The following is a 23,670-nucleotide window of genomic DNA, read 5'->3' as shown; positions in this document are numbered from 1 at the left end:
TATATATATATATATATATATATATATATGTAGATAACTGTAGAGTTCCACTGTTTTAGATAGCCCATGTCAAATGTGTGGGCAAAGCATGAGCAAAGCAGCTACAGTACAGTACAGCTGAATGCAATCTAAAGCCCTTTCACACTGGCATGATCTATCCGGGTCAGAACCTACCCGGCCAGGACCCGGTGTCATGCGGGTCAGGTACGTGATTGCACACTGCTTTTGTTAAAGCAGGGTTGACCTGGGTGACAGACGCAAATAAACAATCCACACATCAATGCCCCAGAAACAGCTTGTTACAAACAGCCTCCATCCAAGCTTCTCTGGATTGAACCGTCTGCCCAAATGTTGATCAGAGAAAAATGTTTCTTCATCCCAGCTGCAATCTGGCTCATGGTGTGTCTCAAGGCTAAACAGAATAAACAAACGTTCCTTGCGGAAGTGAAACTTTCATGCAGGCGTGGCTGTTTGTTATCGCGTCGGCTCACGAATGGCCGTCAAGCATTTTGCCTCGCTCAACCCACAACCTGAGGTGGGTCACAGGGACCCGGATTAACCCTGGTCCAACCCAGGTGCTTGGTTTCACATTACGCGGGATTGTGACCCAGTTAGCCCGGACCCGGGTAGGAGTGCCAGTGTGAAAGGGGCTTAACACATGCAACCTGCTTACTATTTAGGTTCTATTATAAACCTTCCATGTATGGTATTATCCATGCACAAATGCAATCCAATCACATGGACCTGAAAATATGTTTTGAGTTCCGACCTGTAAACAGTACAGTATAAATAAATTATGTAAATAAGTAAACATAAAACTGATAATTGTTGCAATTTCTTATAGTGATGTCACTTTAACAGACAAACATTTTATTTGATTTATTTAAAGAGAAAACCTGACCTTTACTGTACAAAATAAAGGTCACTCTAGTTATTGGAAGATCACTTAAAGATGGCACATAACCTTTTTATTTTTTTATATATAGTGCAAGCATTACACTACCTGTAATGGCAAAGCAAGTCACCTGTTGGTCTCTACAAACAGTTTACAGTCCCTGAATACACAACCAAGCTGCAGCTACAGCATTAAATGTTGACTCAATCAGTGCACCAGACAAAGATGATACCACAGAAATCATAATATCCACACTAAGTAAAGCGACATTTAGTCAAGAATAACCAACAGTATTTGGGAGTCTTTGACCTAGATATCTGTATGCATTAAATGGAGATTTGTCCGTAGGGAGTATTATGTCTCTAGGGAGTATTATGTGATTGCACAACTGAATGAGAATTGTCTGTATTGCAAAACAAACTATAATCAAGTGCTGAAAGTTTTGCAGACACCCAATGCATTTAATGACATGGATTTATTGCAGACTAGGCAGTGTTGTTTTTACAGACAACCAACACTTCTCACAATGTGGAATCAAGAAAAGCTACAACATACAGCCAGTTTGCAATGTTTGCTTATTTAAGAATCTGATTTCCAAAGGATAATTATTTCTCTGCTATGTTTAGAGTGGACTGTTGTTTTCCATTGATGAAGGGATGCCACTCAAGGTCTGCAGCGCTGGATGAAGCGTGGGTACAAGCACACGTCCCGGATATGGTGTCTGTTCAGCAGCCAGGTCAGGAATCGCTCCAGCCCCAGACCATACCCACCATGAGGACAGGTGCCGTATTTGCGCTAAAATACAGGAATAATTGAGATAAACTTAGCATTTGATAGGATATACACAAATGAGAATCCATATAGAAATCACAGACTATTTACAGCTCTAAAAAGCCAGTGACATTAAAGACATTGATAGCCTTTCACAGAAACACCTATTTAAAAATTACCAGGGGATAGTTTTGCAGGTTGTTATGCTAATCAGGACATTTTCAAAATTACAGATAATGTACGAACAGTTAATAGAAAAAAAAAGAATGCATGCAGTGAACTGAGTATTGAAGTTAATGATATTTTAGGTTAGCAAGCACACCCTTAGCAGTATGTAGCTTTACATTACATTTGATTTATTATTAGTAATGAATCTTGGTTTTAATGAGCCAATATACGTGTTTTTAAAAAACAAAAACACCACCACACACAATTGAAGCTGCTTATACTTAACACAACAACACATTTTTTCAGGCTAAATACATGGATTATACTGACATCTAATGGCTTAACATTGTAACAACCAAACAGAAACAGCACAGCAAGCCAGTAACCTTTCATTAATATGAATTTGATAATTATTAAAAAACTGCATTTTTATCATTTGTAATTCCATGACAAATCACCCCAAAAATATTGGATTTAACACTCTATCCCCACCCCATGGATTTACGCCAAACTTGGTGCTCAGGGTTGTTCAAGGCATAAAACAAAATTTTCATTTTCAATTTGGATTTAAAACCTGCAACGTGCAGAAGCTGAAGTGAGACTTGGGCATTGCACTGCACAGCATGTTCTCAAGGGGATCCAGCATTTCTCATCCTTCTCTAGCCAGAGAAACTGCTCTGATTTCCCCCCTGGGTGAATGGTTATGATAAATAAATTGTAGTCTCCAAATTCTTCAGAGGTTTTCAATCATTCCAAGCCAAACTGTATCTTCTATCCAACAATGTATTTTCCCCTCTGTTTTCATCTCTAGCTCATACAGTTTGAGTTAAAGATCAATCAATGGTTGGTTGGGGGGGGGGGGGGGGGGGGGGGGGGGGAATTAACCAAGTTGTGACCCCTTGAAACAATCAGATTGAAATTATCAATTTTTGTTTTTTTGCCTAACCCTGTAAATCGGAGGGGTTACCTGTTGGGTGATTTGTCACGGAATAAGCCTACATTTGAAAGTACATATTCAACAAATGTGCTTTTTTTCCCCTACAGTCCATATTTGTTCTCGCTATATTTGAAAGTGACAATCCTGCTGTAATTTATGCACTGAAGAAAAGTCACGAGCTATACTTCATTATTACTTTGGAAAAAATTAAGATGAAAAGCAAAAACAAACTAAACAGATTTCCATGCAACACATTCTTCAACCTTAGGTTTCCTTTTTAAACAATGGGAGAATAAGCCTTAACTTTGTAGAAATAGTATGAAGAATAGTTAATATATTTGAAGATATTCAAGCAATACAGATGTACTGAGGTGCAGCATGTGGAGGAGTTCCTTGCCCCAGTTTACAGGGATTAGGGGGTGTTTTAGCCAGGCCAGAATGTTATTGAGTAGAATTGGAATTTACATATACTTATGTCATATACTTATTGTTCGTACCTGATCTGTGTACCAGTAGTAGGGAGTGGGGTCAATGTTTTCCCTCTTGTAGCCATCCAGCAGTTCTTTACTATCCCAGATACGCATTGACCCTCCAACAATCTCTCCAACATTAGGCATCAGTACATCAACCTACAAAAGCACATGACAATAAAACCTAAATTCAACATAGGCACAGCTAAAAGCAACAAAAGTTATTAAACTCTTAACAATGAATACAGTACAACATAGACTTGTGGCACCTCATAAAGCACATCATACAAGCTCAAACAAATTAAATCAAGCATGCAAGTGACATTCATCCCCATCATAGCTGTAAATACAAAATTAGACCCATCAGTAACTTTGACCTACATCCACTGGAAGCACATGTAACATTATATATATATATATATATATATATATACACACACACACACACACTACCGGTCAAAAGTTTTAGAACACCCCCATTTTTTCAGTTTTTATTGAAATTTAAGCAGTTCAAGTCTAGTGAATAACCTGAAATGGTACAAAGGTAAGCGGTAAACTGCCAGAGGTTATAAAAAAAAAAAAAAGTTTAGGTTACCAAAAGCTGAAAGATAATGTACATTTCAGAGTTATACAAAAAGGCCTTTTTCAGTGAACAAGTAATGGGTTAACAGCTTACAGGTTTCTGTAGCAATGGAAGTAAATTAAGCCTTGAAAGTTGATGCTAACAATTCCTACAGGTGTCCCAACTTTTGTTGATTACTTACAAACCCTCTGTCTGTATAAAAGCAGTGTTGGAACAGACTGTGTTACTACACCCTCTTAAGCATTATTTGGACAGTATTGTACTGCAGGAAGTAGTATAATGGCAAGAAAAAGGCAATTAACAAAGGAAGACAGACTGGCCATTATAACCCTTAAAAGTGTAGGTCTTTCCTTTAGAGAAATTGCAAAGAAAGCCAAGGTGTCAGTGACTAGTTTCCTACACCATCAAAAGGCACTTGGAAACTGGAGGAAACTCTGACAGGAAGAGGTCTGGCAGACCCAAAGCCACAACAGAATCAGAAGACAAGTTTCTGAGAGTCAACAGCTTGCATGATAGGCGGCTCACAGGACAACAGCTTCAAGCACAGCTTAACACTGGTCGAAGTAAGCAAGTCTCAGTTTCAACTGTGAAGAGAAGACTTCGAGCTGCAGGTTTGACAGGTCGAGTGGCAGTAAGAAAGCCATTGCTAAGATGGCAAAATAAGAAAAAGAGGCTTGCCTGGGCCATGAAGCACCGCCAGTGGACTACTGAAGACTGGAAGAAGGTCTTATGGACCGATGAATCAAAATTTGAAATCTTCGGTTCATCACGCAGGGTTTTTGTACGCCGTCGAGTAGGCGAAAGGATGATTCCTCGGTGTGTGACACCAACTGTCAAACATGGAGGAGGAAGCGTGATGGTCTGGGGCTCTCTTGCTGGATCCAGTCGGCGACTTGCACAGAGTGAGTGGCACCCTGAACCAAAACTGCTACCACAGCATTTTGCAGCGCCATGCAATACCCTCTGGTATACGCCTAGTTGGTCAGGGGTTCATCCTACAGCAAGATAATGACCCAAAACATACCTCCAGGCTATGTCGGAACTACCTTAGAAGAAAAGAACAAGACGGTAGGCTTCAAATCATGGCATGGCCAGCACAGTCTCCAGACTTAAACCCCATCGAGCTGGTTTGGGATGAACTGGACAGAAGGGTGAAAGCAAAGCAACCTACAAGTGCAACACATTTGTGGGAACTTCTGCAACAGTGTTGGGAAGAACTTTCCCAACAATATTTGATTTCCATTGTAGAAAGAATGCCATGAGTGTGTTCGGCTGTTATATCTGCAAAAGGTGGCTACTTTGATGAGTCAAAAATTTAGATTCAATTTTGTTAAACAAAACAATTCCATGATTTCTTTTTTATCTCCAATTGTTTATTTCTTCTATGCTTTAATTTCAGAGTACATTGAGACATTAAACTGCGTAAATTTAAATAAAAACTGGAAAAATGGAGGTGTTCTAAAACGTTTGACCGGTAGTGTATATATATATATATATATATATATATATATATATATATATATATATATATATATATGTAAAAGGTAAACAATGACCAGATCAAGTTTGATCAATTTATGAAGTGATTTACTGTATGTTAAATATAAGTGTATTATATCAATGTGTCTTGGAGGTAAGCTCTTCTGTACGTCCTGCTACATTACTGTAGATCACTACCAAAAATCATCTGTTGACAGGCATTTAGATTCAAATATTCACCGAAAGAGAAAGGTGGAAATCCAGAGCAGTACTGCGACTGCTTTACTTGCAAAGAAACAAAAAACAGGGACTGCCATGTTCCAAAAGTCCACTGAAAACCGTGAAGCATGGAACACATTAAATGTTGACCTGACAGAGGCGTTTGTGTGCACAAATATGTCTCCTGAAAAACTGAACAACCAAAAGTTCTGTATATTATTCAGACTATAGCAAAAGGTGCAGTGATTCCTTCATCAGCCCAGCTGAGACATGAATACTTACCTAAAGTTGCAGATTATCACAAGCAGGAGATTATGGAATTGGAAAAACAGTCTGGTTCTTGTCAGTGGTTGCTGACGAGTTGACCGATACCCAAGATCAGTATGGGTTACACATTTTACTTGTTTTGCAAGGCCTAAATGGTGAACATGCATCTGATGTAGAACTGAAAGCTGTCCTTGCAGATACACTTTACCTACAAGCTGTTAATTACAACACCGTTTCACAAGCTATTGTAAAGTGCTGGCTGGCCTCCCTGCGTCCGCCACCCGTCCGCTCCAGCTCATCCAGAACTCTGCTGCCCGCCTGGTGTTCTCTCTGCCTCGCTTCGCCCACGCTACTCCACTACTCCGCTCGCTCCACTGGCTCCCGATCACCGCTCGCATCCAGTTCAAGACTCTTGTACTAGCCTACAGATGCCTTGACCAGTCTGCACCCAGCTACCTCCAGACCCTCATCTCTCCCTACACCCCCACTCGACCTCTCCGCTCCGCCTGCACTAGAAGACTAGCTCTACCACCGCTACGCTCCCCTGCCTCCAAAGCCCGCTCCTTCTCCACCCTTGCTCCGCAGTGGTGGAATGACCTTCCTACAGATGTCAGGACTGCCCAGTCCCTGACCACATTCCGGCGCCTCCTTAAGACTCACCTCTTCAAAGAGCACCTGTAGAACTCCTCTGTTTGTATCCTGGGACACTATCACCCTTCATGTAAATGTGCTTTATTTTGCTCTTATCAGCCCCTATTTTACTGCATTTAATCCTGTACTTCAGAATACTGTAATCTGCCAAGTTTTTAACCTGTAGTACTTTGTATTTAATCACATCCTGATGTAACTATCACTATTTCATTATATCCTGATGTAACTATCACTATCACTTGCTGTATTATTGTATTGTGGTTTGTCAAACTTGTACTTTACTTGAACAAAAGTTATTGTATTTCTTGCTCTTATTGTATTACTTGTATTGTAACGCTTGAAATGTTTTTGCTTACGATTGTAAGTCGCCCTGGATAAGGGCGTCTGCTAAGAAATAAATAATAATAATAATAATAATAACTTTGACGTTGAGTTTCATTTATCTTGCTGTTATATTGCTATTTGCTGTTAAAAAAAAAAAAATCTGTACACAACTTATAAAATAGTTCCGTGCACATGAAATGAATAGAACCCTTTAAATACAATTTAATCTCAATATAAAATGCACTTTCAAGTCTCAAACCCCTGGTCCTCATGACCCAGATAGAGGAACCTACTGATTCAGTAAGGCGTCTATCTTCAGGGCAGCGCTGCATATAGAAAGACTTGATCTCAGCTGGGAAGCGACAGAGCAGGATGGTCTCATTGATGGTGTCAGTCATGAGTCTCTCAGGAGCTTCAGGAATGTCCTATTGAAACATCAGCAATTTCATTTAATTCAGGTATTCAGTGCACATTAAAACATCCAACTATGAACATGGAACTATATAGGTATTTTTAGTACTCTTTAAACAAACCAGCCAACAGGGTGCCCTCTAATTGTTGCAAGTGTACCTGAAAAATACTTAACAACCATTTCAAATGACTGAAAACTTAGAATGCTTACTTCTCCAAATTCATAGTAGGTCCCATCCTCTTTTTTCACATCGTGCTCCTTCAGCCAGGTAATGGCCTCTGGGTAGTTCATTCTCTTGAAAGGACGTTTAGGGGGCTTGAAATCCTGGAGGCATCAGAGCATGGAAAATGTTATATATACTGAAGCCACAAAACACCAATGATAGTAATAGTAAAAGGGTAAACATTTTGACTTTAGTGTGAAATTAGTCAATTCTTGTTAAAATGAACTTGGATTAGACAAATTTCCCGATACTACTTTTGGGACAACTGATCCTATGATCACGCATCAATGCCATTAACATGTAGCAGCGCAAAAACCTGCATGATCCTAGTAGACAAAAAAAGGTGTGTTGAAAGCAGTGGATGACACACCACCCTAGAAGCTGCTGCAGATTTTAATGTTCCTGCAAACACTTTGACAACCAATTTGAAAAACCGAAATACAGTAATACAGGTCAATGAACAGCAAACTGTGGATGCAAGTCGTCAGTGTGTCCGATTTGCTCAATACCCTGACGTTAAGGAAGCCTTGATTTGTGATTTAAAAATGTCCGTGATCAGAATGGGACATGCAAGTTTCAAGTGCAGTTCATTTGTAATGTATACTTTTTAAAAGTTCACTTCCAACTGTAGTTTCAATAAAATGCACAGTACTTTTAAATGTATAATACTCATCATTGTTCTGTAATTGAAATTTGATTTCATTGTTCTTGTAACTTCAATACAAACTGAGGGTATGCATTTGGTTTAGACTTCTGATAATACGAATTAATGATAACACGATTTTGTTTGCTGGTCCCTTGAAATTCGTATTAATCGATTCTAGACAAAAATTAAATAAATACAGCCATCAGTACAGTATAATAGAAAATAAATAAACATGATCAGCATCCCCCATAACAGCCATGTACAGTAAAATAATCTAAGTATGACACGCATACACAGTGCATCCCCACTTAACCTATCTCTGAGGACATGCATCCCGAGCTATGGATAATACTGTGATGCACTGCATTTCTGACTAAATAAAGTCTATGGTACAGATACACTTTTTGCCATTATACATTTTTTCAACAGGTCTAAGCTGCCTAAAAAAAACACATTATCTTTACATATATACATATATATATTTACATTATATTGTCAATGAAATCATAAATATTACAGTAGATCTTTACTGAACATACTGGGTTAACATCATAAAGCATGGCAGCAGCTGGAGACTTCAGAACCCTGTCCACAACATCACAAACCAGGTCTTCCAGACGGTTCAGCAGGTCCTCAAATGAAATGAATGGACACTCTGCCTCAACGTGAGTGTATCTGGGGGAACAGGTAAAAATCACATTCCATCACAGAGCAGAAGCACAGGTTTTACCTAACAACCCAGGATAACCCAATCCAAGCAAAGTAGATTGTTGTTTCCAGCCTGCTTCAACCCCATCTTAGGGATAGGTGGGACTGAGGAAACAGTGACTATTAGATAGGATTAAATCTTAGGTCGGGGAACGTTGCACTAAGCCCCCGCGACCCTTACCAATACCATTCACAAGTACAGAACCGTTATGAGGAGTCTGATATTCCTTACTCTGACAGATGTCTGCGTGTTCTAGACTGTTCTGCGCGGTAGGACTGGGAGATACAGAAGGTATCTCCCAGGGCTGGAATGCATGTTTCCAGGTAGAGCTGGGAAGACTGGGTTAGGTATGCCTCTTCCCCAAAGTAGTTCAGGTTAAACAAAGTGGATCCTCCCTCAACTTGAGTCTGCACCAGGGTAGGGGGTGTGATCTGCAAAAACAGAAGACCATGAGATTATGGATTCAAATTTAGTATGGATTCATTTTACTTTAAAATGGAAGGACACAAAAATACTTTTCATAAAGGCTTAATATCCACACCGCATCCTGGTTAAAAGCTGTAAACAACATTAAAAGTGTGTCAACCTTACTGTATATGTAGAGAACACTGTAGATAAAAGGTCAAAGGCTAATTTCTTCTGTTAAACCAAGTTGCAATTTCTTTGGAAAAAAATATATTACTGATATTTCTCACAGGTAACACACATGTTAATAAATGTAAATGAATTATTAATGTATCAATCAATAACAGTTTTACCTCATTGTATCCCCGGCTAAAGAAGTGCTCTCTGAAGCAGTGTGTAACAGCAGAGCGCACTTTCAGGATCTTGGACATGTTTTCTCCACGGATCATCATGTGCCGGTTGTTCAGTTGCACGTCCACATCCGACTCTTCATTGAGCAAATTATCAGCACCACCGGCTGGAGCCAAGCCAATCAGCTCCCAGAAATCACAGCGGAGCTCATGGCCTCCCGGAGCCTGCACAAAGCAAAGAAAGCCACATTAACTAGGTCTCATAAACACTGGTACAACGCTGTATTATAAAACAATCATGTACATCCATTTGTACCAAAATGTTTATGGCCACGCAGAAGCTTTAGTAAAACAGATCTAGATTTTGAAACTATGGGCCCTATACACAGCTTTAGTTTATGCATTCGTACCACTTCACATTTTCCAATATATCTGCAGGACTGCTTATCCAATTGTCATGAAACTTGGTATGAACTCCAGACATCCATGTATCTGTATGCCACACCTGCGTTTACCTGGAGAATTACTTGTTACATTTTGAATTCACAGTTGTGAGGTTTGTTTTTTCTTTTAAAATATACTCACTTGCTTCCCTTCTGGCACAAGCTTCAGCGTTCCATAAAGCGCAACAGTGCTTTCAGTGGACAGGACCATCGCATTATAGCATTGACACTAAGAAAAGAGAAACACAAATATTTAGTTCAGTTATAACACGGTTAATGACTTAGGAAAAGAAATGGACACAAGAACAAATACTACTTTACAACAGACAACACAATTGTGCAGCTCAAGATCTGCAGCGAGAGCTCTGGGACAAGACGTGGCAATCCAGGTTTGTACCTGTGACTGGACCAAGGTCTGAAGAATCATCAAGTGAGAAAGAGATGCTTGAGCGAGAAGAGGCAGGGGCCTCACATCGATCAGTACTTCTTATGAAGCCTGTCAAGTCAGACAAGTGAAATCCAGCAACAGGATGCACACCACAGTTCACAGGATATCAGCACCCCTGTTATAATCAAGAGTAGTTACGATAAGAGTACAGCTAGTGATAAAACCAATGATCCTGGTGAGCCTAGTCAGGAGAGAAAGGAACTTTAAAGGATGTAAACCAAGGTTCAAGTCACCTAGAGCCTCAAGAAAAGGTGGCACACGGTTGAAACGGACCTCTGCTTGTTGTTGTATAAGTGGAACAGTAGAAAGGAAGCTGGATAAGTTTGGAGATACCAGCTATGTGTATGGGAGTGAGAGGTAGAAAGATAGAAAGCAACAAACAACTATGATTCCAGGAAAGTCTACAAAACAACTGGACAGAGAACACCTGGTTAGAGAATTGAAGCAACTGAGGAAGGAGTGGAAGAGGGCTGAAGAAAGCCAGAAGGAGGCCATTAGTCTTCTGCAAAATTATCTAAAACAGGGGTCTCCAATCTTGGTCCTGGAGGGCCGGTGTCCCTCCTGGTTTTTGTTCCAGCTGTACCCTAAATAACTTAATTGGACCACTTAAGTGCTTATTAGAAGCTTAATTGGTCCAATTAAGTAATTTAGGGTACAGTTGGAACAAAAACCAGGAGGGGCACCAGCCCTCCAGGACCAGGACTGGAGACCCCTGACGTAAAACATAAGCTTGCAAAAATGCGCAAAGCAGAGCACATACGGAAGCTCTGTAAAACAAAAGGCCATCTAAGAACAAGCTTTTATAAAGATCCATTCACCAGAGAAAAAAATAGTATAATTACAGCAACTAAGCTCTTCACCAGTTACCCCAAAGCACATTCTTACAGGGTGTAACCTGGGTCAGAGCCAGGGTCGCTTCACTTGGCATAATGACCAGGTGCTGTGATGCTTGGGTTTAGCACTGGAAGAGCAGCGTAATCAGATCAACAGCTCACCGCCAGTATCAGCAATAGCTGGTACACAGAGAACAACATTCCTCTGTTCAGGAGAGCAACCAACAGGAAAAGCTATTAGAACTAAGATTCACCTGGAACAACTAGAGGCTGCTAGAGATTGGAGAATGCAGGCAGATGTGCCAGTGCCTTATTTTTCAACCTGACATTGTCCTGTGGTCAGTTTCAGCACACCTTGTTCTCCTGCTGGAGCTAACAGTGCCATGGGAGGATTCCGTGGATACAAGAGAAAGAAACTTCACTGTGCGGAGTTAGCCACTAAGGTGGAACAGTGGGAGTCTGGCTTTATCCATAGAAGTGGGTTGTCCGGGATTGGTTGTGCTCTCCATGACCCAGCTTTTTAGAGATACTGGATTCAGTAGACAGGAATTGCAGCGTATAGTGAAGGCTTTATCCAAGGTGGCAGAGAGACGTAGCAACTGGCTTTGGTTGATGCAGATTGGGGGCTTCAAAAGAGAGACGATGGAGGAAGTTAACATCAATGAAAAGGAATGGATAGCTAAGGTAAGTGATAGAGAGTGTTAATATCAATGAAAAGGACTGGATGGCTAAGGTAAGTAAACTGGGCTGGGTTGTGTTAAGGGGTTGAGGGGTGTGGTGCTGGGATGCCAGCGTCACTGTTGAGCCTTCCCGAGGTGTCACGGGCCAGTTGCCCACTTGATGACCCCTGCAAAGTGCCCAACCCAGCCATTCCAGACGGTAGTCATGCTGTCTCTAGGAAGGCCGCACTTTGGTTGATCCCTGGAACCAGCATCGCCGCTGTTACATGTGCTGATGTGCTAGGGAGGCAGCAAAGCTTAGTCTCCCCACCAAGTGAGTATTCCTCTGAATAAATGGTTCTTGTATATGTAATTTAGGTTATATCTTTGTAAATGCCTCTTTATTTGAGGTTTTACTTTTTCCTCAAATTGAGGGGCAGAAATTTGGGTCTTAAATTCAAAGGAATACATACAGTATTCCTTTAAGGAATTCTCATATCATCAATATTCTCCTCCTATTTAATTTTGTACCTGTTATTTTCCATGATTACTAAATATTCCAGTATCAGGCACAGGCAGCCTTTTCTTATACTCAGTTCATACACTTTTGTTCTCTTTGTTTATTCCAGTTCTCCAGCGAGAGATTGCGCTGTGTTGTATCTTGCAAGGGCTAAGCCAAGGAATAGGAGAGCGTCATTTTCAGCATCCCTTACAGCAGTTTCAATACTGTTTTAACATCTGTCAATTGACACTTTTCACAGCCTCTGTAATGCTGAAAAATAGTTGGTGCTCACATTCTTATGTAACAAAGGAAACAAATATTGGAAAATAATTACCAACTCATCAGTAAGGACACACTGCAGGTAGCCTGTACCGTCTCGAAGAACTATGAACATCAGGTTCTTCCCTGCAAAAAAGTTATATAGTTCCTATTAAGAGATGCCAATCAAAAGAATGTGGTAATGTGTGTACAGCAAAAGATGATTTGACAAGTTACTATTGACAAATATTTTGGTTACTTTCAGTTTTCACATTTTCACAACAGTCTTATAGGCATTGTGAGAGGGTGCGTAGGTGGTTCACGGGAGTCAGAAAGTGTCTTTGAGACACCGCACAGGCCCTCAGGGTTTCAACAAGCAATGGTATCCGACCCCTCCCCCGTACATAAAACTACAAAGAAAAGTGCTTTTACTCAGTCTGTACACTTTCGTTTTCTTTGTTTATTCCAGTTCTCCGGCCAGAGCTTCCGCTGTGTTGTATCTTACAAGGGCTAACCCAAGGAATAGGAGAGCGTCATTTTTATGGGATCGACTGTCTCCCCAAGACCTGCACCCCCAACCAATCAAAGAGGTCCACGTGACACACCCTCGCTCAACATCTTCGTGTCATCGCCATACTTGGCAGGCGGATCAAACAGGGCTTCCGACCCCCCCCAGGATCAGGCATGTGCCCGATAGCCAGCACAGATCTCCCCTGTCACAGGCATACATAGAAAAATATATTCCTGTACCTTGTCTGCGCAACCTGTGCACCCAGCCAAACACTTTCACACGACGATCCCTGAATTCCTCCAAAGATCGAATCTTCAGCTGAAATTACAAAACAAGCATGTTATTAGCTGGTTCCTATTGTACTTTCAAACCAGATTGGAATAAACTGTGTGTGGTTTATCAATCAGTGAAGTTTAATGTGCAGAACTGGAGTTTCAGATGCACAGATGCAGCCGTGATGTGGTAGCTATCTTAACAAAGGGATTACAAAGGGAGTTCAGATTTTAATAGTTTCCTTCATGTCCACCCCCCCCCCCCCCAATTCTCAGAGACCTCCACACAGAACCCAGTTGATAAGGCTGTATTAGATTTTACTGCATTTCATTTAAAATGTTGCACATATACCCATATGAAATCAGACTCACTGTTTCAGGCTCTGGAAGACTAGGATCATTCTTGATCACAATCTTTTTAGCTTCTTCCAAGTTCTTTTCTCTGCGAATTGCATCTTCCGCCTGTATATAAAATGTCAAACTTCCATTATCAGTACATTCATAGGAAAAATGAATAATACAAAAATCAAACACAGTTTTAAGCATGATAACTAACCTCTTTTTTATCTTTGGCTTCATTTTTCATTTGTTCCCGATGCCAGAGCTTTCCAACACTCTTCATCTGGGTTTTAGATATACGAGCCCAGCGCTAAAAAATGAAAATGTATTTTAGAAATCAATATTAATCAAATTACAACTGAAATAGTCAAAAAATATGTTTTTTAATTTAAATATGTACCCTCCACCCACAATATACTACATATATTTACCTCATCATCCTTTTGTGAGTCGACATAAATGTTGGGAAATGGTTCCTTTCCATAAAACAACATTGCCTGAAAAGAGAGAAAAGCTGAACTTAATGATGTGACAACCAAGAATTTGAATGAATGTACATCTTATTGGCACTAGCGACATCATCACGCTCCAGTTTGCATATATATATCTCATTTGAAAATGAAATTGGGCCAGTGATAATATTGCCAATGCCAGGAAAATGCATTTAAAGTCTTGACTAAAACTTAAACAATATACATTGATCCCTCATTATTATACTACATTAAAAAAAAAAAATAACTACAGAGGGGTCGTGATTTATTAAAGGGTCCTTACACAGTGTGATACAGTGAGTGGTACTGTATACTGTGACCCCTTTTGTATGGGTTTTATTGTATTTTAATGTTGATAGTTTGTATGAAGGATAAAACATAAACTACAGCGTTTCCAAAATAAATCTATGAGGAGAACATACTGAAGATCAGTGCCTGCGCTAGGGTGGGCCCTTCAAGTTCACTCTCCTTAGCAGGAGACTGAACTTGGGTGGGCCAAAAGTGTATATTATCTTCCCTGTTTCATTTTCTAACTTTATCCGATACATTTTTCAACCTGTCACCAATATTTACAAATAGTTCTTGTCAGACACACCTGAATGTAGATACTCGCAAATCACGTCAAATTATTCCAAAACTACCCGCCTACTCTATTTCAATTTAACAAATTGAAAAGTTCACATCCAGTTTAAGAAGCCTTTAGAGTGAGTGAGAGAGAGACGTACTGTAGTTAAGGATGTTAAAGGAGAGTGAAGAAAAAGGTTAGTAAATTGAGGTTAGTGCTGCTTTATGAGAGGTGAAAGTAACAAAAAGTAAATATAATGCAAATGCTCATCTATTAACAACAAAACAGCATACCTTAAATTGAAATTCAATTTACGCTACGGTGCACAAGATCTTTATTTGAGCTGCGTACTGTTGCTACAGTTTATTTAAATAGGTGCAACTGTGCAAGCACAACGTGTCAATCATTCCCCTCGGCCTCGCCCACTTCCATCGAAGAAATCAGGGCTTGCTCTTGCTGTCTGCCGACACGTTCAGCCAATCACAGCTAACTTTAGCTGAAACCCAAAACTGACACTCAACAGACAAGTTTTGGATGGGGGCTCCAAGCTTCACAGAAGACCAGGCTGAAGTTACTTATTCCCGATTTGTGGACTGACGTTAGTTACTTATTCCCGATTCGAGGCTGAAGTCAGTTACTTATTCGCACAGTTACGTATTGAATATTAGCTCACATTCTAAGGGGGAAATCACATAGATATGTGCCACCTCAAGCAAGGTATCATTCTAAAGCTTGAGCATTTCTCTTCAGCATAAAGTTGATTGCAGCACAAGTAGGCATTCACAGGCTATGCCGTGAAAAATACACACACCCTTTTCCTGCATCTTCGCGCACATTGTGAGGGCTTTGCCACCTCAAGCTGGCTGGGATGTTGAAGGTTAAGCAATTGTCTTGTGAATAGAGTATGGTGCATAGTGGCATGTACAGAACTATTAAGTGCTATTTAGTATGAAAATTAGAGCATTTATTATGAATTATTTTGCTCAAATTTCAAAATGGAAAATATCAAACAAGCAAAGAACAAAACAGTGAAGAAGAGGCAGTAGAGACAGAGACAAATGTAAAATCACAGATTAAGCAGTATCTTCAAAATCTGGTCGGGAACTGTGCATTTGCTGAAAACACATTTCGCAATTTGATTATATCGCTTTACTCAAAGACCGAAGAAGCTGTCTCTTTTGTTTAGTTATTTGATTGTTTGATATTTTCTGTTTCGCCAAAATAATTTGCTCAAAGACCGAAATAACCTTTCACTTCATTCTTTGAGGATTTGAAAATGCTCAAATCACAAAATGTTTAGTTATATAGTAGTTATATATTTCTTTCTGTGCTAGGATCAATAACACTTAATACTTTGAAACAAAATAATAATAAAAAAAAGACTGACATCTAAGATGCTTGTTTTTCACTAGTTTTCTTTTTAATCTTGTACAAATGTTTGTTTCTTCTATTCTCCATTAATGTGGATTAAAGTCTACAACAAAATATATATTTTAATGTACTTCACACACACACACACACACACACACAATGTGTTTTATTTTAGGTACACACTTTTTGGAGCAACAGTCAACAGTGGAAACCACTTCATCTACGTGATACGAAGAAAGAGTAATTGGATTTTATTTGACGACCTAAAGGAAGAAAAAAAGAAAATCACAAAGTAAAAGCTGCAACATGTAATGTAATTTACATACGGGTGTGAATATTGACGTAAACAACACACTTTATAGTAGCATTAGAGAAATTTAATTTCCAGAAATGTGGTGCATTGCACGTACCAGGCTACTGCTTGATAACTTATGTGTTGTTGCATCATGTAAAATGTTATTCAAAAAAGAACACAAGACATATTTTCATAAGTTAAATGATTTTGTAGCTTTAAATGTTTATTATAAATGAGTATATTGTTGCTTAGAAAAGGGTTTTCACAAACATGCCACGAGTCGTGCTCATTTACAAGCTGTTGCCTCTTGGAGTCAGTTTAAATAGAGACAGGCAACGGGAGAAACCATTGGTTCTCTGCTAGGCCCCAAACAAGTGGAGAAAAACAGGTACTGTGTTAAAAGCACGGGAGAGATAGTGCGTATTCTTGTTGTCGACGAACTCCCCCTTCGTAGGGATAGTGATAAAATGTATGTGGACTGTTTCACAAGAGGGCTTTGAATCCACTGTGCCCTACATTAGCAGAGATAGTGAAAACTATGCCACAGAATGAAAAGTGTACATCAAAAGATATACACAATGAGGTGACAGAGACATTCAGTAAAATGGTACTTAATCAAATTAAAGACAAATATATGCATTCTGAATCTAGTGGGTACTGTACGAGGCTTTGTGGTCCAGTGGTTAAAGAAAAGGGCTTGTAACCAGGAGGTCCCCGGTTCAAATCCCAGCTCAGCCACTGACTCATTGTGTGACTCTGAGCAAGTCACTTAACCTCTTTGTGCTCCGTCTTTCGGGTGAGACGTAATTGTAAGTGACTCTGCAGCTGATGCATAGTTCACACACCCTAGTCTCTGTAAGTCGCCTTGGATAAAGGCGTCTGCAAAATAAACACATAATACTGTATCAAAAGTGATAGGACATGAGATAAGTGCAATGTAGGAAATCTGATTGGCTTTCTTTAATTACATCAGTTGGATGCAGAATACATTACAGCTCAGATACTAAAACATCTCTCTGAAGTAGGCTTTAATGCTGACACCATCATCAGCCAGTGGATGATGGTGCATCAGTGATGAGTGGAGTTAATGGAGGTGTGCAGGCTTTACTGCAAAGAAAACTAGGAAGGCCCATTCCATACATACATTGTTACAGTCATAATAATAAAATATATTTATTTTGTATAGCGCCTTTCATTAAAAGAAATCCAAAAGTGCTTTACATTTTTTAAAAAGACAAAATACATAAAAATGCATAAATATACATAAAACAATACAATAAAAACTATACAGTGCAGTAAGCCATTATAAAAATGGGTCTTGAGACGCAATTTAAACAGACACAGACTCAGAGTTGCTGATAGACCTTGGAAAGGAGTTCCAGAGACGAGGGCCACAGAGCAAAAGGCACGATCTCCCATAGTTTGTAATTTTGTTCTTGGCATGGAAAGGAGATCATTTTAGCTGACTGCAGTTGCGCTGGGGAATGTAGCAGCAAAGCAGATCCTTGATGCAAGATGGACCCAGGCTATTCAAAGCCTTGAAGTCAGCAGCAAGATCTTAAAATCAATTCTATATTTAACTGGTAACCAGTGGAGAGATGCTAAAACTGGTGTTATGTGGTCATCATCTGCACTTAGTAGCAGTGCATGCATTTCAAAGTGAACCATGTGAAAGACATGTTTTTATCTTTGTAATTCTCTGTATGCATTTTTTCATCACCACTACATTATTCAAAGGTACAATGGCCCTTCACTAAAAAGATTGCTGGACAAGCCATTTTGAAGTGACCAAATGTATTGTTGATAATCAGGATCTTATTCTTGATATACTGTCAGAAGTCTCAGAGCATGACATTGCTTCCATAGACTCATGTACAGAAACTTTTTTCTCAGCTTAAGAGACATAACTTATTTGTTCTTGGAAAATTCCCAGTCCATATTCTTGGTATTTTAAAGCCAGCAAATGCTGTTCTATGTTCTATGTGGATGCGCATACTACAAAGAGACAGAGAACCATGAGTAAGCAGCTAGCTGATTCTGTAGTGCTTTCAAACACTAGGACATTCAAACTCTGGAAGTACTGCTAAATCTGACTATAGTCTGACATTAAAAGAGACCCACGTTAAACATTCTAGACAGAGCAGTACCAGAGATGGATTCTCAAAAGAATCTGGATTTAATGACGGCTTTGTCTTGCCTCCTACCCCGATCCAGTACATTTCTTGATGCAAGGTCGAACTTGGAGGCTTATGCGTATGCTTTTTATTAAAGCTATACCACTAAATACGTGTTTTCCTTTTTGCTTGCATGGATACAAAACAAATATGTAAATATTATATTCTAATTATTTGGACATAGTGTGTGTTTACTATGACAAGTCAAACTAAATATCGATGTTCTATGATAATTTAAAAGCTAAAACTACCTCTGAAGCAGGTTCAAAGTAATCTTGATCTCTTTAAATTCTGAAAGACCCAATTGAAACATTTAAATCGTGATTAAAAGTGCGATCGGATTACCAAAACGAAATCCGGATCACAATAATCCTGATCGCATTTTGATGTGTTGAAAAACCCAACTGCACAATATAATCCAGATCAAAACGCGGAAATCCGATTACCAAAGCTTTGAAAAACCGGCCCCTGAGCACAGTGCACAGCATGAATTTTGTTTGTAAAAGTCGTGCAGACAAAGTAAGGAAATATATAGTAAGGTGCATTTCCAGTAAATGAGAGCTGTGCTTTTGTTTCTCTCAAGATAAACACTGTATCAAATCTGAATTAAATCCAACTACTGGCTCTCTGTGGAATGCCAGATAATGTGTTTACATAGGTTAACAATAATTTATAGCCAGAAACAGCACCATTTAATGCACAGTGCTGATAAGGTAAGGTAATTTTGGTAAAGCTATTTTGTTGGTATATTTGTAGAATCAACAATCTTCTTTACATTACCTTCAATGCAGTTTTGAAAGGTTTCTCTTTCGTCCCATCTCCAGTTGAATCATCTCCTTCTTTATCAGAGACATACAGCTCCCCTGGGTGATTAGAAAATAATAATAATAATAATAATAATAATAATAATAATAATAATAATAATATGTAACACCATTTTTGTTCCTGGGTAGTAAGTGTTATTTCCTAATTGCTTATGCCTCAAAAGTATAGAAAATGGCTATTATTCCCCACAAACTTTGCTTTTGTGACCAGGACAGTGATATTTTGAAAGTTACCTATTTCCAATGAGAAAACGGGCGAATTTGTGTCTTTTCGTTCACATAAAGTCAGAAAAAAACAACATATGAATCCAAATTAACATGTATTTATACTAAAGTAATACAAAAATGACTACAAAAGATTTAGAAGTGAGTAGTTTTTCGAGATTTACGATTATACTGTAAATCACTTTCACGAATCAGCCCCCAAATGTAGTCTCCCATCATGTTCTCGTTATACTGTCCTTGGTAGCGGCGTTCAAAGTCCAGTATATCCTGGTGGAAGCGCTCGCCTTGCTCCTCCGAGTACGCTCCCGTGTTCTCCTTGAATTTATCAAGATGAGCATCAAGGATATGGACTTTGAGGGACATCCTACAGCCCATTGTGCCGTAGTTCTTCACCAGAGTCTCAACCAGCTCCACATAGTTTTCGGCCTTGTGATTGCCCAGGAAGCCCCGAACCACTGCGACAAAGCTGTTCCAAGCCGCTTTCTCCTTACTAGTGAGCTTCTTGGGGAATTCATTGCACTCCAGGATCTTCTTTATCTGTGGTCCGACGAAGACATCGGCTTTGACCTTTGCCTCAGACAGCTTAGGGAAGAAGTCTTGAAGGTACTTGAAGGCTGCCGACTCCTTATCTAGAGCTCTGACAAATTGTTTCATAAGGCCCAATTTGATGTGCAGTGGTGGCATCAGCACCTTCCGGGGGTCCACCAGTGGCTCCCACTTGACGTTGTTCCTCCCCACAGAGAACTCGGTCCGCTGTGGCCAGTCCCGCCTGTGGTAGTGCGCCTTGGTGTCCCTGCTGTCCCAAAGGCAAAGATAGCAGGGAAACTTGGTAAAACCGCCTTGGAGACCCATCAGGAATGCCACCATTGCAGCCTCTTGATGCCATCTCAGAAAAATGCAGATATGTATCCACTTAGGCAGCTGGAACTAAACTGAACTGGTGGGCTTAAGGCCCCTGTATTTATACTACTATTTATATTACTGGAAAGTTCTAGAAAGTTCTAGAAGTTACTCCAAGTTTACTCAGCACTGAATCTATCTGGAATGTTCTGGAAAATAGGTAAATTTCAAAATATCGCTGTCCTGGTCACAAAAGCGAAGTTTGTGGGGAATAATAGCCATTTTCTATACTTTTGAGGCATAAGCAATTAGGAAATAACACTTACTACCCAGGAACCAAAACAAAAAAAAAATTGTTACACGGTGGGAGGGTTGTGTAGCCTGATTCACATCAACACAAACATAACTACTGAAAAGAAGTACAAAAGTTGACATTTGCTGAAGTCTGTTGACTGAAAAGTAACTTAATTTGTGTTTTTGTTTTCCCAAATTATTTTACAATAAAACCTATTTAATATCACCCATGTTTCTGTCACTCTGCATATTAGTATCACAACAATGGGAATCAATAAGGAAAAATTATGATATCACTTTGGATATCACAGTATGGTTATTATCAAGCACACTGATCAGTAAAACAATTAATTTCCAACTCACTAATATCACTTGAAAATAAAAAAACACATTTGGACACAATAAGTTGCTATTGAAAATTGTTGTACAGTAATTGAAATGTCTTTACATATAATGTGCACAATACAGCACAATAACTTAGCAAGGTGTATTTTTGGTGTTTAGTAAGTAATTTGTTTAACACGTACAGTAAAGTATCAGACTTAAAATTATGAAATTAAATATAAAAAGACAATATTGTAATCAATGCACTAATCCTGTATGTGGAGTTTCAGTTTAATAGGTATCAATATTTCTTTTGTGTTTTTTATTTATTGTTGTTGATCATTGAACTTCGGATTAAGTGGGTACGTAACTCACACGCTCAGAAATAGAAAATGTTGCTAAGTTTCTGCTCGGTACGCTTTAATTGGTCATTACCTTTCATTCAGGGCACTGAGCGTCAGATGTAGCAGCCACTGGGTACAAAATAATTTATCACACACTCAAACACAGAACTCTACCACGTTTCTCATCCTTGATCTTTATTATACTAATTTAAAGAAAAAAATGCGTATAATATTTCTGAATGAGAAAAGTCAACGACCAAGTTCAGTATCTACAAAAGTTATCTACAAAAATACAGCAAAATAAAACACAGCTGCAACTTCAGGCCTCGCCACATCATATGCGATTTACACCTAACCTGTAAACCTAATCCTAACAGTCACTCTCAAACTAACTCTTTTGCACCCTCCAGCGGCCTCTAGTGGCTACTACATCCAACGCTCACCACCCTGAACTAAAATATATTATTATTATTATTTATTAGCAGACGCCGTTATCCAGGGCGACTTACAATTGTTACAAGATATCATATTATTTTTACATACAATTACCCATTCATACAGTTGAGTTTTTACTGGAACAATGTAGGTAAAGTACCTTGCTCAAGGGTACAGCAGCAGTGTCTCCCACTGGGGATTGAACCCACAACCCTCCAGTCAAGAGTCCAGAGCCCTAACCACTCCTCCACACTGCTGCCCATGATAATAAGCAATAACGTTGTAACCTTTATTTCATAAATACATTCATAATAACCTAATAAAGCGTAACGAGTCCCATTTGAAAATGTGATGTTCTTAAGGGTTGACATTTACATTTTCGTAAACAAAGGGTCACATACAATTTAGCTTACTTTAGATTTACTGAGTATCTATCATTTCCTGGAGAAAAAAAAGGACAGTAAGTTCCGATAAGTAAAAAGAGAGATAGTGTACTGAGATGTGCATGAAGTAAACCAATAGAAATAAACACAACTAGCACGAGCGACTTCAATAAACATACCAGTTCTAAAAGATTTTGAACAAGAAATCAAAAAAACCAATACCACTGTATTCCGCTACTACGGAACTGAGAACAAAATGATTTTTAAAATATGCTTTACTTACACACGTGTTTTAATATATCGTAATTTTATGTGTTCCGACTTACCAAGTGACAGCTGTTCAGCAATCTGGGTCACTTCTGCAGCCATGTCCTCGCCTTATATTTTACTTCTTTGAATAAATATATCAGATAATCTGGTACATTTAAATTAATACCAAATATATATAAATATTTTAAATTACAACCACAAAAAACGTCTTCCCAAAATCAACCCCACACCTCAGAGTGCAATCAAACTAGTCTTCCTGTCAAAGGTTCCACCTCGGCTTCTCATTGGTTAGTAATTCATGGAGCTAAAGAATGTACCCGGTGCTGGAATGACGATTGCCTCGTTTGTCTGTCCTTCACCGTAGTCCTGCCTTGGCAGAGCATGTATGGTTGAGCAGAACGCTTATTTCAAAAAATGACTCAGGAGGTTGCATCAGCATTGCACTGCGGCGATTGGAAAATCACGTGTTGTTTTAGTGAGGAACACTGAAACTCAAATGAAATTAATTGGTTTTTTTTTTTCTCCTCTCTCTCAAAAGTATGCATATACTGTAGTTGTTTTTTGTCTAATGCTACACAGTTCTATAATGTTGCACTATAACACAAAAGACAACACGGCATTTACCACTCAAATGCTCTGTCTATAAGGATGGGAGCAATCAGTGCAGAAATTCCTGTTCCAAAATATTTACCATAGGCTATACTCTGTGTTGGTTGGGCAGCTAGTTCTACTGTACATGCTTTTATAACCCCTTTAACTTCTGAAGAGAATATGAACCCAAGCCACCAGAAATGAAGTGCTTGTGCATATTCCATATACATGCCTGATGTGTCCTTCCTAGAGTAATATCTTACCTTCAGCCTTTTGTGCATAATTTATTTGTCGTTGTCAGGCTGATTTTGTCAGGCTGTGTGTGTGTGTGTTTTGCTTTTTTGAAAGCCAAGCATAGCAAAACGTTTTTATCTGTATGAACTTGGTTTCCACAATATCTTCAATAGTTTGAAGAGGTTTTTCTTCCTTCTCTCTCTCTGAAGATGTGCCTTGCCTTGGCACTTGCTTCA

The 23,670-nt window shown here is 39.2% G+C and overlaps 1 protein-coding gene across 1 annotated transcript; it reads right to left on the bottom strand.

The window, feature by feature from the left end:
• Positions 1–942: 942 nt before the first annotated feature.
• On the bottom strand, positions 943–22,938 carry LOC117421520 (asparagine--tRNA ligase, cytoplasmic-like). The gene is made up of 15 exons (XM_034036025.3): positions 22,666–22,938; positions 19,451–19,533; positions 14,206–14,271; positions 13,992–14,084; positions 13,808–13,897; positions 13,403–13,481; positions 12,729–12,799; positions 10,095–10,181; positions 9,513–9,734; positions 8,986–9,185; positions 8,585–8,720; positions 7,387–7,500; positions 7,058–7,189; positions 3,269–3,400; positions 943–1,690 (listed from the first exon to the last, which is right to left on the bottom strand). Exons 1-15 carry the CDS (start codon positions 22,706–22,708, stop codon positions 1,559–1,561), a joined length of 1,680 nt encoding a protein of 559 aa, XP_033891916.1. The 5' UTR covers positions 22,709–22,938; the 3' UTR covers positions 943–1,558.
• Positions 22,939–23,670: the final 732 nt, after the last annotated feature.

Source organism: Acipenser ruthenus, chromosome 1, assembly GCF_902713425.1.
Source record: "Acipenser ruthenus chromosome 1, fAciRut3.2 maternal haplotype, whole genome shotgun sequence".
NCBI classification, from domain to species: Eukaryota; Metazoa; Chordata; class Actinopteri; order Acipenseriformes; family Acipenseridae; genus Acipenser; species Acipenser ruthenus.
This window is presented reverse-complemented; position numbering and strand designations above follow the sequence as displayed.